General features: G+C 49.4%; 3 protein-coding genes across 3 annotated transcripts; 2 read left to right on the top strand and 1 right to left on the bottom strand.

Moving 5' to 3' along the window:
• Positions 1–1941: 1941 nt before the first annotated feature.
• On the top strand, positions 1942–4306 carry RhiXN_11024 (Multicopper oxidase; the record flags this gene model as incomplete). Its single annotated transcript, XM_043330839.1, has 9 exons — positions 1942–2203; positions 2260–2485; positions 2549–2588; positions 2650–2793; positions 2848–3013; positions 3080–3715; positions 3777–3947; positions 4010–4116; positions 4178–4306. The coding sequence occupies 9 exons, from the start codon at positions 1942–1944 to the stop codon at positions 4304–4306; spliced, it is 1881 nt and encodes a 626-aa protein (XP_043186184.1).
• A 649-nt stretch (positions 4307–4955) lies between these two features.
• Positions 4956–7669, bottom strand: RhiXN_11025 (uncharacterized protein; the record flags this gene model as incomplete). Its single annotated transcript, XM_043330840.1, has 7 exons — positions 4956–6024; positions 6076–6296; positions 6354–6776; positions 6828–7043; positions 7089–7360; positions 7416–7512; positions 7556–7669. The coding sequence occupies 7 exons, from the start codon at positions 7667–7669 to the stop codon at positions 4956–4958; spliced, it is 2412 nt and encodes an 803-aa protein (XP_043186185.1).
• Positions 7670–7826: 157 nt separating this feature from the next.
• Positions 7827–9108, top strand: RhiXN_11026 (exopolyphosphatase; the record flags this gene model as incomplete). The annotated part of the gene is made up of 2 exons (XM_043330841.1): positions 7827–7935; positions 7991–9108. 2 exons carry the CDS (start codon positions 7827–7829, stop codon positions 9106–9108), a joined length of 1227 nt encoding a protein of 408 aa, XP_043186186.1.
• Between the last annotated feature and the right edge of the window lie 4992 nt (positions 9109–14100).

Genomic DNA, 14100 nt, shown 5'->3' on the forward strand with positions numbered 1-14100 from the left:
AGCTCGCTAATGGACGTTTGCTGCCACTACCTGGAGAGTGATAGAACCGGGAACACGGAATATGGGGTCAAGTTCCGTTGAATGACCGGGAACACTTAATATTTGTTATCAAACATTTTCACTGAGAATTGGAACATTCTTAAAACCATGTCTGTAGTTATACTCTCAACCTCTGCCAATCATGGGCGTCTTCCGTTTACTTCACATTCGAATCGCTAGCTTTAGGACCTCGGGACCCCTTCTATGACACGAGCGTAATGTTTTATGTTGAAACGCTTACAATTCATGTATATAAACCCCTTCATCCACTGTTGTTTTTCATTTACTGTAAATTAGCTTGTATGATACATTATTTGCAATGATACGCACTTAAACCTTTGCTCCGTCGCTATAAAAAATCCAGAGTGTTCCACCAAAACTCGAATAGTTAAGACCCTACTTTAACTGGAGAGCATAATTTGGGTGAAACTATATTGATATGGTCTTAAATCAATGCCTCCAGTACATCTTCCTCAGTATGAATGAGACTAAAAGAGGTTTGGTGCCTAAAGTTATTGCATATTAACCTCCATTTCAGCCTAGTTTTCACTTAGCCTAAAGGGGCATAATATTACTTGTTGTCGTTATATTCGCCTTGCACAATGTATAAATCTATCTTCTGACCTAATACCGGCCTTCGTGATGCCCCGAAATAACCCTGACCCCTCTTAGCTAGACTCAAGAATACTGAGCTGCTACAGAACAGTGTGCTCCAGCCTCGAGACCGTCGGCTTGATTCGACGAACTGAGGCCGAACCTGGGTTACGCATAGAAGAGACATGTTGGTAGCATCTCTGTAGCATTGATATATATTTATGTATGTATATGACCATGAGATAAAAGCTGCTGCCACAGTATGGGTAGACGTTTGTGGATTTAGCTGTCACGCCATCACATTTAGGAAATTTTTACATGTTTGTTACAGTTACGACATCCAGACAACTGTTTCTTCCAGTGTTAACGCTAATGAATCTCATAGTTGCTGATAATTTGGTCATGTTGTTCTGAACTAAGGCCAGGATGATGCGCACTATTAAGTAAGTATTATCACAGGTTGTGGGGATGAAACATTGGTTGATCAAACGACAGTGAGTCCCATGCAGTCCGAGGGATGAGGTGTTATCGGAATTGATAGAGCCCTCGTACGAGACTACTATCAATAATTTCATAAGGCGCAGTAGGTCGTACAATGGATATTAGACAAGAATAGTACAACCACCGCACGCCGCAGTCGACAAATAACTACATTTCTTCGCCTAGACCGCCAAGCAAAATTGCCATGACGAATTATGAAGTGAAGCTTTGAGTTTGAGATAACTACACATTGTCTGTGACTGCTAGCCCTTCCACTTTGACATAATATAAAAGACATTAACGCAGGTTAAACAATGGGATAACAAAGACAAACTATACGATAATATATGCATGTAGCTATACGGATTGCCCATACTGACGAAGGATAGCCTTAAGATCCCCAATCGAAGTGATAAATCATTCGGGTCAGTGATTGACAAGTTGGTAATAGAACAAAACACGCGCAGTCGTGAAATTCGGTATTTCTCCAAATTCTTCGGTGCCGCAGTAACTACCGCGTAAGTTGATCCCATGATACGGTCCGGGATTTGATCAAGAGATCAAATATGCTACGACTCTTGAGAGATGCTAGGTAGGCCGGTCAATGAGAAATGAGCAAGGAGTAGACCAGATTATTATTAGATCACATCAAGACGGGGGAGGGACATAATAGTTTACAAATTCAATCGAGCGCAGTAAGGTATTGAACGCTAATGAGGATATAAAGACGCACAAGTGCCTCGTTTCTTAGCATCGTCTGCCTCGGTACTTTCTTCAGTTCTCTCTCTGGCACTCTCGCTTGGCCTGTGACTACCTCTATTGTTTACCATGCACTTCCTACGTCCAGCAGCGCTCGGCGCACTGGCTAGTTTCTTCGGTCTCGTGGTTTCTCAAACTACAACTACAACCACGTCCGCTGCCGCATCTACGACCACAGCGACCGCTACCGTCACTGCTGTAGCCTCGCAGCTCACGCTCAGCAGCGACTTTGTGATCACAGATGTCCCTGTCACTCGTACCTACGACTGGACCGTCGCGACAGCGACTGGGTCTCCCGACGGCTACTACCGCCCTATGCTAGTCGTCAACGGTAAGCACGCATCACTCCGCGCGCAGATCGGTTTCCCAACTGACTCTCCTGTTCAGGCCAGTATCCCGGTCCTACTATCGAAGCTAACGACGGCGACACAATCATCGTCAACGTTCAAAACGACATGAGCGTGGGCACAACTGTCCATTGGCATGGACTGTTCCAGAACAGTACCCCTTGGATGGATGGCCCTGCCGGAATCACTCAATGCCCAATCCCTGCGGGCTCGAGCTTTACGTATCAGTTCACGGTCAGCGGGCAGTACGGCACATACTGGTGGCAGTAAGTACAATTCGGAATATGTTGAAAAACATACGCACACGATGTACTCAACGCATCTTTCAGTGCACATGCGTCGACGCAGCTCGCCGACGGAATCCATGGGGTATGTGACGGGTGTATGCGAATCGTTATACGTACTCACCAGCGCTTCCCTTATGTGCTAGCCTTTAATCATACACTCGCCCGACGACCCGCTGAAGCGAGGTGTCGACTATGACGAAGACCAAATTGTGGTCGTTGCGGATTGGTACCACGACACATCGGCAGTAATCACATCAGCGCTGTTGTCCTCATCTGGCTACCAAGGGGTACGTGACTGGAGAGTAGCTATATGCGCATGATCTGACTCGAAACTACTTCAGAGTATCGCCGCCCCATCGCCTAACTCGGCTTTGATTAACGGCAATGGCATCTGGGACTGCGCGACTTATGGCAACAGCAGCACGTGCTTCACCCAAACGCCGTACGAGATTCAGGTGGTGCCGAACAAGAAGTATCGGTTCCGGTTTATCAATACGGCTGCTCATGGTAGGTCCCGCGCTCTTTTTTGTTACTTTTGACATGCATACCATATCTATGACCATGTTCCTGCAGCCATGTTCTGGGTCTCGCTGGATGGTCACACCATGAACATCACCGAGGCGGATGACACCGGCATCTACAGCGAAGCGAACAGCGCTCTCCACCGCTTCAAGTTCCACAACGGCCAACGCTACTCAGCCATAGTTGATACTAGCGTCGGCTCCGTTGGCGATTCATACTACCTGCGCGCTCAGATGAACACTGCGTGCTTGACCACCCTCCCTGACGACTTCTCGAACACCACCTACGCTATCGTCCGCTACGTCGAAGAAGACGGAACTGGCGCTGGCACCACGGACCCGACGAGCTCCGACTGGACCGACGTTGTTTCGGGAGCGGAGTGCACCGACCTCGACACCTCGTCGCTGACGCCGATCGTGGCCAAGGACGCACCCACGACCGTCGTCAGCCGCGGAATGCTCCAGACCGGTTTCGCCGTGTCTTTGGACTCGGACGGCAACCTGGACACCGGGTTCGAAGTGAACTCGACGGAGTTCGTGGACCTGGTGTACCAGCCGGTCCTGCATACGATCGCCGCCGGAGGTACGGTCAACGCATCGAACGTGGCGGCGGTAGTATACAACACCACGGGGGCGGTCGACCTGATCCTCAACAACCTGGACACCGCGATCGACCACCCTTACCACTGTAAGTGCTGCTATCGGTCGCATTGGATCTCGACCTCGCATCGCTCACGATCGTTCTCCAGTGCACGGCATGACCTTCTGGATCGTCGCCGAAGGATCCGGCAGCTTGTCGCTCGAAGAGGCCGAGTCGGTGAGCTACAACACAACGAACCCGATCCGCCGCGACACGCACATCATCCCGGCATCGTCGTGGGCAGTGCTCCGGTTCGAAGCGAACAACCCGGGCGTCTGGTGTAAGCATGCATGCATCCATACTCGCTCTACGCTCTGGTACTGATCCACCCACCCCACACAGTCATGCACTGTCACATCGACTGGCACTTGGCTGAAGGATTCGCAGCGGTCATCATCGTGCAGCCCGACGCCGTGGCCCAGATGACGATCCCGTCGGCCAACACTGCTGTGAGCTGATGCGCTTTCTTCCAGCTGCCGAGCAGCTCGCTGACACCCATATGCCCAACAGATGTGCAGCGAGATCCCGTCCGGGCTGGATGTCTGGTCGACGTCGCTCGGTCGGCGTCGCCGGTCTCTGCCTGACGTTCGACGCTCGCGCGCGACGAGGAATGTGTTCGAGGACAAGGGTCGCGCATGAGCTCATCCTCCTCTCCGCCCACCATGGGCTAAGCATAGAAGCAACCAAGCATAGACATCTATCTCCTTAGTAATAGTCGAATACAAGCTGTCTCTACTCTCACTGTCTCTCTATATACATCGAAAATACAATCGTTTGCTACGTCCAGGCTTGCTCCGCTCACTCGGGCCACAAGCAGCTCATACTAAATATCTATCGTCGTATGGTCAACGTAGAGCTGCCATGGTGCATCTTTTGCTCACTGGGGTTGATATTGCGCCACGTGAGGTTGGGCCGCAATATCATATCGGGAAGGATACGATCGGCAGTGTATTTCAGATCCCGCGCGATTCGTATTTGACGACGCCGGGCTTGCACGTTTCGTCGAGGCTGCGGGGACGCGCGGTGGTCATGACCCCGCAGGCTAGGAAGTCATTGGGCTGCCTGAATTGGATACATCGGACTGATATACGATATGGAGTGCGGAACCAAAGAGCGCGAGCCGAGCCTGATTTGACTATCCGTTTGAGCTCGGACATTGGGTGATATGATTTCACTATGACTAGTACTCTCACATAGGCGCACATCCCGGACCCACACTAACACCCATACCAGTCCCACTCGCACCCGCTTGCACACACGCATGCACGCACACGCTCGAGGCTCGCCCTCAGTCGTCATGGGCGGACCGCCAGATGGCATCGGCGACGGCGACGACATCGGTCATGGCCTGGAGGTTATGGACCCTGACGATGTCGGCGCCGGCCTGGACGCAGGCAGCGACCGCAGCAGCCGTCGCCCATTCCCTCTCTTGCGCCCCTACCGGTGCTGTCTCCGAATTCCCCCTGCTGCGGGCGACGATCGAACCAAGATACGACTTTCTCGATGTACCGGCCAAGATCGGTAGACCTCCCAGCGCTCGCTTCGGACCGTCGCCACCTTCCACAAGATGCTTGAGATTCCGCACGAGCTGAAGGTTCCCCGCTATTGATTTGCTGAATCCGTAGCCTGGATCGGCGATGATGTTCCATCGTCTGACGCCGGATCGAAGTGCTGCGGCGACTTGCTGTCCTAGCTCATTACGAACACCATCCAGTGTTCCTGATGGATACACCTTATCTTCGTTAGCGAGCTCACGCGAATGCATCAAGACGATAGGACACCCAAACTCATGTGCGACATCAAACATCGATTCTGATTGGCGGAACGCGGAAGATGCGTACTCGCCTCGGCCGGCACGAATATCGTTGATCCAGTTGGCACCTGCCATGAGCGCAGCTCTCGCAACCTCGGCGCGGAACGTATCGACTGAAATGGGGATCGTGATTCCTGCTTCTCGGACCGCCTGTATAGCGGGAACGATGCGCGAGATCTCTGTTTCCGGTGAGACAGAGGCCGCACCCGGACGAGTGGAGTATCCTCCGATGTCTAAAATATCCGCGCCTTGCTTGAGCGAATCGCGCACGTATTGTAAAGCGGGAGACGGCTGCAAGGATTCTGGGGCGTGGACGTGTTTTCCCCCGTCAGAGAACGAATCTGGCGTCGTATTGAGGGTTGCCATGAGATAGGTTTTAGAACCCCATGTCCAGTAGGGATGCTGCATTTCAGCAGAGGCGCTTGAATGTGCGGTTGATATGAGCGGCATCACGCGCTGCATTGGGGGGTTGCTTTTGGGTAAAGAGTTTAAGAGGTTTTGAATCGATTTCTGCTCAGTTGGGTGGGTGTATGCAGGGATGATACTTGATTCAAGAGTCAGAGCAAACTGGGGTCATCAAAAAGAGAATACTCACTCAGCAAGAGGTCTTAACACGAATTCTCGTTCCTTTAACCTCGCATGGGGTATCTGAAGCGGGAACTCGCCCTCGGATATATCTACTGAGAGGTCGTCGTAGAACAAGATATCCAAGTCTACAACCCGAGGCCCATTTCTAAATGTTGGAGTGCGACCAACTTCATTCTCGACACGCTTCAATAGGGCAATAAGTTCGGTTGGGCTTAGAGAGGTGCTTATCTAGGCAATAATAATTAACCAAGAAATAGGGAAATTTTCAGAAGCCGAGTGACTTACTGCGCAAACTCCATTAATAAACAAGGCTTGTTCTTCGTGATACATTGCCTCGGTTTCATAAAGATAACTTGTATCCACCACCTTGACACCCTCTCTCTCCAAAGCCTGTAATCCCTTCTCGATATTTACAAATCGATCGCCCATATTCGAACCCAGAGCAACAATCGCAAGGTGCTGGCCCCTTGGAGGTGTATAAGCCAATGCGCTGCAAAGTGCGGACGCAGGTCCATTTGCAGGCCCAGGAAGACCAAAGTCGGACAAAGTGCGAGTGATTTGTACGGCGGCAGTATCGGCCATCATTAATGCGCTCGGTTTACCGACTCGAACTGTGATTTCATTGATGTGTTGTCCCGCTTGAAGCACGACTTGAGCGATAGCGGCTGCGAGAGATTCGACAGTTTGGTATGCGGATGCGACCGTGAACTATCTTTGGGAAGTTGGTATAGTTTATTGGGAGAAGTGTGGATGACTTACGTCCGACACTCTAGCGACCAGGTTTCGAAAGTCGAATCCGGTTGGAGGGAGGGGGCTATTGGATTCGAGGGACCATTCAAGGTCGAGGCGAACAAGCTGTTTCTCGAGTCGCTCCCAAGGATGAAGTCCAATAATAGTACTCAGTTCGAGGCTCCGGACGAAATAGGTCTGATTCTCAGTACCTTGCCGAAGTTGAACAGATTTGATTCCGGCGCCCTGGGCATGTAATAAGGCTCTTCGTTTCTCAATCACAGATCGCACCTCATTAATACTCCTGAATGCGTCAAAGCAAGCATCTGCGATTCCCTTTGAAAGGGACTCGACCGAGGAAAATTTGCCCTTTTCAGAGGCGCATGCTTCGGCGACTTTGCATATAGAGCCATAGCTGACGGATTCGTCTAGATTATCGACAGCACCAGATTGAGCCAGCGAGAGAGGAACAGTAATAGATAACACCAACGGCTGAAGTTTTTGCTCGACGCCAGGACGAGGCCAGTGCGACGCTCCAAGAGTCGTATGTACCGAGAGACCATCTACAATAATCAAGTCAGGCTTGGAGCTCAAATTTACAGATGATGTCATTCTGACTGAGGCACAGTGGTTGCTCCGGGGAAGTCGAATGGGCAATGAGATCGCCCTCGTCGCTAGATTCATCCCATCGATGCTGGTGGCGGTGCGAGTGGATCTAGAATTTGACGATTTCCCGGTTCTGAAGGTTAAGCGCCAACCGGGAGGGGGCGATCCGGCGTGGGCTGGCCCACCCTCAACGGCGACTTGGAGCGATAAAAGAGGAGAATGAGATTTCCGAGCCGGCGAGTGGTAATTCCGATCGTAGGATTCATGGTTGTGTCAGTTGTAGTGATTGGATCGACGATGATCTCTGGTATTCGGACCCATCTCAAGTCAAAGATCTTGCCCTATTTAACGGCCCCCTTCTCTTCCGCCCCGACAACCACCCCACTCGTCTCCTTGACTGAACCAGAGATTATCTCAGCAAATATGAGCGCACTGTCGAAATTCTTTGCGAATAACAAGATATCTTTCTTGGACGACTTGAACTCTACCCGGGGTGAAGGATGGACAATTGTCATGGGCAATCCAGCTGGAGGTGAGCATAATACATCATTAGCCACGGTCTACTTTAACGGCATCGTCAATATCAGATCTCGACTCGTGTGCCAGTGCTCTCGCCCATTCATATCTCTCCACCATCCTCGACCACAAACGCACCATAGCTCTCATCCAGACCCCGCGCTCAGACCTCAAACTCCGCCCCGAAAACCTTCTTGCATTCAAATATGCTCGTCTCGACAAGGACAACAGTGATTTGTTCACCATGGACGACTTGACCAGTGCGATCAAGCTCGAGGAACTGCGGTCTTCCTACGCCCTCGTAGACGACAACGTGCTCTCGTCCAAGTTCCCAAATGACCCCGCTGCCGACCGAGTCAACGCCATCTTTGACCATCATACAAACGCGGGCGCCCATCCCAATGCAAACCCTCGAATTATTCATCCGGCAGGATCGTGTGCCTCGATCGTCACTAACTATTTTCAACCCCGGTTTCCTCCGTCCCCTGCGCCCGGAGACGCAATCACAGACGTCTCTTCGCTCTTGTTGTCCGCTATCATGATCGACACGAGCGGACTCAAGGATAACGGCAAGACCACGCCACATGATACGACCGCCGCGGAATACCTCTACCCTCGTACGCCGTTTGGCGCTCCAACCATCGCTGGAGGGGAGCCCAACAAGGAGCACATGTCATTGTCGGACCTGGCCACACTCCTCGTTGATGCAAAGCGAGATGTTGCCAATTTGTCAGGGGAAGAACTCCTTAAACGGGACTACAAACCATTCCACTGGAAGAACTCAAAGGGCGAGGCTGTCCACGTCGGGTTATCTACCGTTCCCATGGGCTTGAAGCACTGGATCGAACGCGACGGACAGAAAAAGTTTTGGGAAGACCAAGAAGCGTACATCAAGAAGGAAAAACTCGACATCTTGGGCGTGCTCACCACTTTCCGGACTCGGAACAAGAACAAGCACAAGCGGGAGATGCTACTCGTCTTTCCTCAGGGCGAAGGGGTAGCTGATGCTCCGACCGGATTGGAACTACAGTTGTATACTGGCATAGAGAGTAACCCAGAATTGGGCGCGGAACCAAAGGATATACCCGGAATTGAGAATCGGAGGGCGAGGGCCTGGGAGCAAACACAGAAACAGGCGACCAGGAAGCAGATTGCACCCGCTATTCAAGCCATCATCGAGGCCAGCTAAATCATGTTGTTTTCTTGTAAATTAGTCTTGTGTATCTACACCAAACTTGTATCCTATAAATAGATGAATGACAATTCTTACTCGTGTGACCTCGGGAAGCCTTGGCGCTAAGATAGGAGCATCCATTACGTCGGTGATCTGCAGCTACGCAACTTGGTGTTTGGAGCCGAGGCCCACCGTCATATATCTATTTCAGGATGCGGTTCCCTTTCGGACTTCCTCGATCAGACCAATAAAACCCGAGGCAAATTACACACTTTATAAATTTATACAACCAACAATCCCGTTCAGGCATTGAGTCCCACTGTAAAATTCCACCTATTTCAGTAGACTAACATTAACATAGTGTCAAAGCCTTTCCTCAGCGCTCATAGTATTGCGTCATTGACTATGCCAGCTTGTACACCTCGTGGGCCCTAACATAGGAGTAACATAGGGCCACAGCTTGGGGGTAGGGGGATGGCCAGGAAGGGGGGTTGGGGGATAATATAATGGTAGGGGGAAATGGTAGTGAGGGGATAGGGGCATATGTTATGGTAGTGTAGGGGAATGCATGGGGTGTATGATAGGGGTACATGTTAATATATGTTATAAGGGGTGATCAGAGCCAGGGGTAATGTTAATTGGGGGGAGATATAGGGGTAATGTTACTGGGGGGAGTATGGTAGTAGGGATATGAATGGACAGGGGCACTCCAAGGGAATGTTAGTGGAGGGGGGTATGTTAGTGGGGGATAGGGGTACTGCATACATCAATGCTAGTGAGGGGGATTATGTTAGTGGGGGATAGGGGGTAATGCTAGTGGTGAGACTATGTTAGTAAGGGGTAAGGGTTGTACCAATATGGGGAGGGTGGAACAGGGGATAATGTTAGTGAGGGGGAGTATGTTAGTGGGGGATAGGGGTAGCATGCACATGAATGCTAGTGGATAGGAGGCAATGCTAGTGAGGGGAACTATGTTAGTGGGGGATAGGGGGTAATGTTAGTGGGGGATAGGGGGTAATGTTAGTGGGGGGGACCATGTTAGTGATGGTTAGGGGTAGGATGGATGGGGGGATGGACTGGGGGATAATGTTAGTGAGGGGGAGTATGTTAGTGGGGGATAGGGGGTAATGTTAGTGGGGGGACTATGTTAGTGATGGTTAGGGGGTGCACACATGAATGTTAGTGGGGGGGACAATGTTAGTGGGGGATAGGGGGTAATGTTAGTGGGGGGACTATGTTAGTGATGGTTAGGGGAGTGCGCACATGAATGTTAGTGGGGGGGACAATGTTAGTGGGGGATAGGGGGTAATGTTAGTGGGGGGGACTATGTTAGTGATGGTTAGGGGAGTGCGCACATGAATGTTAGTGGATGGTGGGCAATGTTAGTGGGGGGGGACAATGTTAGTGATGGTTAGGGGTAGGATGGATGGGGGGGATGGACTGGGGGATAATGTTAGTGAGGGGGAGTATGTTAGTGGGGGATAGGGGGTTAATGTTAGTGGGGGGACTATGTTAGTGATGGTTAGGGGGTGTGCACATGAATGTTAGTGGGGGGGACAATGTTAGTGGGGGATAGGGAGTAATGTTAGTGGGGGGACTATGTTAGTGATGGTTAGGGGAGTGCGCACATGAATGTTAGTGGATGGTGGGCAATGTTAGTGGGGGGGACAATGTTAGTGATGGTTAGGGGTAGGATGGATGGGGGGGATGGACTGGAGGATAATGTTAGTGAGGGAGAGTATGTTAGTGGGGGATAGGGGGTAATGTTAGTGGGGGGGACTATGTCAGTGATGGTTAGGGGAGTGCGCACATGAATGTTAGTGGATATGAGATAATGTTAGTGGGGGGGACAATGTTAGTGATGGTTAGGGGTAGGATGGATGGGGGGGATGGACTGGAGGATAATGTTAGTGAGGGAGAGTATGTTAGTGGGGGATAGGGGAGTGCACACATGAATGTTAGTGGATATGAGATAATGTTAGAGGGGGGGACAATGTTAGTGGAGGATAGGGGGTAATGTTAATTGGGGGACTATGTTAGTTAGGGATGATGGTATTATATGTAAGGATGGATGGAATGGAGGACAATATTACTCAGGGGACTATGTTAGTGGGGGATAGGGGGTAATGTTAGTGAGAGAGACCATGTTAGTGAGGGTCAGGGGGGTGCACACATGAGTGTTAGTGGATGGGGAGTAGTGTCAGTGGGGGGGACTATGTTAGTGGGGGATAGGGGACAATGTTAGTACAGGCAACTATGTTAATGGGGGATAGTGATGGTTAAGGGTAGTGTGGATAGAGGGGGATGGAATAGGGGATGCTGTTAGTGAAGGAGGTTAGCAGGACATAGGGGGTGATGTTTATCAGAGGAACTAAATTAGTGGAGGATAAGGAGTAATGTTAGTCAGTGGTGGGACTATGTTAATGACACTTAGGGGTAGTGTCAATGGCAGGATGGAATCAGGATAATGTTAGTCAGTGGGAGTATGTTATTAGGGGACAGGGATTGAATAAGGTGTAATGCTAGTCAGGGGAAGTATGTTAGTGGGGGATAGGGGGTAATGTTAGTGTGGGGGACAATGTTAGTCAGGGATGGTGGTAGTACATATGAGTGGATGGAATACAAGATAATGTTAGTTGGGTGGAGTATATTAGTGTGGATGGGGCCAGTGTGCACATGGGTACTATTGGATATTGGACAATGTTAATGAGGTGCACATTAGTGGGGGATAGGGGAGAATGTTAGTGGAGGAGAGCAACATTAGCAATGCCTAGGGGTATTTGTTACAACCCTCTAACATATACCATTAGGATTGCACAATTTTTCTGATATTTTTACTATTTTTTCCGAACTGCTTATCTTACGTTTTTCAATCACGTGATCTCGGCGCTTATTATGCCAAGATGCCGCGCCAAGATGCCGTGCCAAGGGCGCTTAGGAGAAGTCCACGCTTCTGTGCAGCCCGCAGCATGCTTCCTTTTTCATATCCTTCCTTCTTTTCTCACAAGCTTTGACCACCTGTAGATAGTTCTCTTGTGTATAAATACAAGAGGGAAATTGCTTGGAGACCCCAAGTTGATTTTACCTTGTCTCATATTCATTGAGGAGGATACATCCAGCCAGCTAAGTAGCCGGCCCCCAGTAGCTAAACCACACTTACCCCTTTATTCAACCTACCACACCTCCAGGCCTAAGGCCCCTTTGTCCATAGCACTCAGTAGAAGTCTGCCTTAAGCGGCAGTAGTATAGCCTAGTTAGTTAGTTGGACCAGTGTTGCTTGTAGTAGTACAGCCTTAAGCGCCTGTCCCCACCAGCGTGTACCCACCTTACAGTGGTGTACAACAGTATTATAGATGAGGGGCAGTGCAATAGGGGCTACTATTATTTAGGTGGAGTATGTTAGTGGGGGTCAGGTCAGTGTGCATGTAGGCTAACAGGTGGGGGAAATATTAGTAAAGGACACTATGTTGGTGATGGATTGGGATGGTATGTACATCAATGCTAGTGGATTGGGGAATAATGTTAGTCACAGGAAGTATGTTTCTGGGGAATATGGGTAGTGTGTACATCAATGCTAGTGGATAGGGAGTAATGTCAGTGAGGGGGACTAGGTTGGTGGGGATAGGGGTAATGTTAGTGGGGGGAGGGACTACATTAGTGAGGAATAGGGATAATGCACACAAGTTTGAGGGAGTATGGTAGCTTGCAGGCAGTAGGTTGGTCAGGGTCAAGGGTCAGGTAAGTTGGCACTGATGGTAATGTTAGTTGAGGGGACTATGTTAGTAGATGCTGGTGGTGTCACATCCAGTTAGGATGCATTTGAGGGATAATGTTAGTCAGGTGAAGTATGTTAGCATGGAACCATCAATAGCGTTACTCAGCAGGAATATGTTAGTAACTTATAGGGGCCCATAAATGGCTAAGACATAATGTGAGATAACATTATTCATGGCAAGTATGTTATTATGTGATGGTTGGCATTTCAGTTGGAAGTATTGGCAGTGCACTTATATTGGTTAGGGGGAGTATCTTAGTATCAGATGTGTGAGTGCACACAAAGGATATACTGAGGCAGGTGTAATGTTGTTCAAGTGATTTGGAAGTGTCTAAGTAGGGGGTATAGCCAAACAGGGGAATTTGATGCTAGTACACCTTTCCACCCTGATCATATGCACTTTGAGTTATCAATCCAAATTTGGAAATTATGATTAGAATTACTATATAAATATAAATAATCAAACATTAGTCTTCTACTTATACTGTACCTGAACCTTATCAAAAATGTATTTGAGCATATTTTCTATACTTGGATGGCTGCATTTGTCCTCATGTACCCAACCAAATCAGTCAGAGTCCCCAAGCACTCCCAAGCACTTATGTGTTCTGCCCAAGGTGGGTCAGCCCCTGCAAGCTCCAATCAACTCTTAGTCATCTTGCTTGACCAAATTGGTCAAGTGGACTTTGCCTGATATGGGAGGTCAAATATTAGATAGACTTCCAGAATGGTACAAATAACAGCTGACTAAGTACAGTGTGTAGCTTGCAGAGGCTTGCCCACCTTGGAGAGAACACATAAGTGCTTGGGAGCACTCAGGAACTCTGACCAATTTGTTTGAGTAAGTCAATTAGTTGGAGTATGCCAGTATGAAGATATGGATCCACCCAGGTTATGTGCACATGATTTTGATAGAATACAAGGAAAATGTTAGTTGGAGAGATTGATAAATGAGGGCCAGGTAGCAGCAAATATTTGGTAACATCACTTACAGACTCACAATAAGTTTGCACCCACTAACATTCACTTGCATTCACTAACATTCACTTGCATTCATACCTTCAGCCACCTTTCATCTACTATCATTCACCAATGTTAATATCTTTCCCCCCATACCACCATTCCCAGCTTACTTTATTCCTTCATGTACTCTTACCTTACTGTATTTCACTCAACTCTTGCTTGCCCCGTCTCATGTAAGCAATATTACGTGTCTCAATCTCAAAACGTAT

This window comes from Rhizoctonia solani, chromosome 14, assembly GCF_016906535.1.
Source record: "Rhizoctonia solani chromosome 14, complete sequence".
NCBI lineage: Eukaryota > Fungi > Basidiomycota > Agaricomycetes > Cantharellales > Ceratobasidiaceae > Rhizoctonia > Rhizoctonia solani.